Here is a 2,175-nt window from a genome sequence, read left to right as displayed (position 1 = left end):
AACTTTATTAATCTCTAAAAGAGAAATTACATTGCTGAGCGTTTGTGTCCGTAATAATAACATACATAACACATTCAAAATAAACATTTGTGCATGGACCCCTCATTAACCTCTGTGTATGTGTGTGTGTGTATGTGTGTATATGTGTATGTGTGTGTATATGTGTGTGGGTATGTGTGTATGATTGTGTGTGTGTATATGTGTGTGTGTGTGTATATGTGTGTGTGTGTGTGTATGTGTATGTGTGTGTATATGTGTGTGTGTATGTATATGTGTGTGTGTGTGTGTGTGTATGCGTTCGTGCGTGCGTGGTGTGTGCGTGTGCGTGGTGTGTAGTGTGATTATGTTCGTGTTCATGTGTAGCTGTGTCTGCTCCTGACACATGCATTCTATGCCTCGCGTGTATTTCACTCCGTCTACATTCATTTGCGCATTTGCGTGTTGCACGTGTCTGTATGGTTTTTTTTTTTCATTTTTTTTTTTCATTTTCATGACATTATTGTCCAATTGCTGGGAAATTCGGGTCGCTTCCCCATAAGGGAAAGCTAGCAGCAACGGAGTCGCGCTACCCAGGGGTCTGCGTGTTTAGGTGTATTCAGCCACCTGCACTTATGGCAGAATGACCAAGGTCTTTTACGTGCCATTGTGATGACACGGGGGTGGGACATGGCTTCCGTCTCTGGGTCTGCACATAAAGTTGACCCGTGTCCGTCCCGGCCCGAATTCGAACCTGCGACCTTCCGATCACAAGTCCAGTGCTCTACCAACTGAGCTACCGGACCTTCCGATCACAAGTCCAGTGCTCTACCAACTGACCTACCCGGCCCCTTGTACTACTTCTATCGCTGTCTATCCTTCCACTGTTCTGCTCAAGGTACTGATGTCTGTATGTTGTACTACTTCTATCGCTGTCTATCCTTCCACTGTTCTGCTCAAGGTACTGATGTCTGTATGTTGTACTACTTCTATCGCTGTCTATCCTTCCACTGTTCTGCTCAAGGTACTGATGTCTGTATGTTGTACTACTTCTATCGCTGTCTATCCTTCCACTGTTCTGCTCAAGGTACTGATGTCTGTATGTTGTACTACTTCTATCGCTGTCTAGCCTTCCACTGTTCTGCTCAAGGTACTGATGTCTGTATGTTGTACTACTTCTATCGCTGTCTAGCCTTCCACTGTTCTGCTCAAGGTACTGATGTCTGTATGTTGTACTACTTCTATCGCTGTCTATCCTTCCACTGTTCTGCTCAAGGTACTGATGTCTGTATGTTGTACTACTTCTATCGCTGTCTATCCTTCCACTGTTCTGCTCAAGGTACTGATGTCTGTATGTTGTACTACTTCTATCGCTGTCTGTCCTTCCACTGTTCTGCTCAAGGTACTGATGTCTGTATGTTGTACTACTTCTATCGCTGTCTATCCTTCCACTGTTCTGCTCAAGGTACTGATGTCTGTATGTTGTACTACTTCTATCGCTGTCTATCCTTCCACTGTTCTGCTCAAGGTACTGATGTCTGTATGTTGTACTACTTCTATCGCTGTCTATCCTTCCACTGTTCTGCTCAAGGTACTGATGTCTGTATGTTGTACTACTTCTATCGCTGTCTGTCCTTCCACTGTTCTGCTCAAGGTACTGATGTCTGTATGTTGTACTACTTCTATCGCTGTCTATCCTTCCACTGTTCTGCTCAAGGTACTGATGTCTGTATGTTGTACTACTTCTATCGCTGTCTATCCTTCCACTGTTCTGCTCAAGGTACTGATGTCTGTATGTTGTACTACTTCTATCGCTGTCTATCCTTCCACTGTTCTGCTCAAGGTACTGATGTCTGTATGTTGTACTACTTCTATCGCTGTCTATCCTTCCACTGTTCTGCTCAAGGTACTGATGTCTGTATGTTGTACTACTTCTATCGCTGTCTGTCCTTCCACTGTTCTGCTCAAGGTACTGATGTCTGTATGTTGTACTACTTCTATCGCTGTCTATCCTTCCACTGTTCTGCTCAAGGTACTGATGTCTGTATGTTGTACTACTTCTATCGCTGTCTATCCTTCCACTGTTCTGCTCAAGGTACTGATGTCTGTATGTTGTACTACTTCTATCGCTGTCTATCCTTCCACTGTTCTGCTCAAGGTACTGATGTCTGAGTCCACAACGTCCAAACCATTGTTTTG

The 2,175-nt window shown here is 44.2% G+C and overlaps 1 protein-coding gene across 1 annotated transcript in view; it reads right to left on the bottom strand.

The window, feature by feature from the left end:
- Window positions 1-253: 253 nt before the first annotated feature.
- The window catches only part of LOC138981027 (uncharacterized), a 26,692-nt gene continuing 24,770 nt past the window's right edge, over window positions 254-2,175 (bottom strand). Inside the window, exon 14 of the mRNA XM_070353822.1 lies at window positions 254-2,175. This exon is cut by the window's right edge and continues 207 nt beyond it. Within this exon, the coding sequence (XP_070209923.1) occupies window positions 2,110-2,175 (66 nt within the window). The 3' untranslated portion in view covers window positions 254-2,109.

The sequence above is a fragment of the Littorina saxatilis genome, linkage group LG12 (genome assembly GCF_037325665.1).
Source record: "Littorina saxatilis isolate snail1 linkage group LG12, US_GU_Lsax_2.0, whole genome shotgun sequence".
NCBI lineage: Eukaryota > Metazoa > Mollusca > Gastropoda > Littorinimorpha > Littorinidae > Littorina > Littorina saxatilis.
The sequence above is the reverse complement of the archived record's forward strand: the minus strand, read 5'-3'. Positions and strand labels throughout refer to the sequence as shown.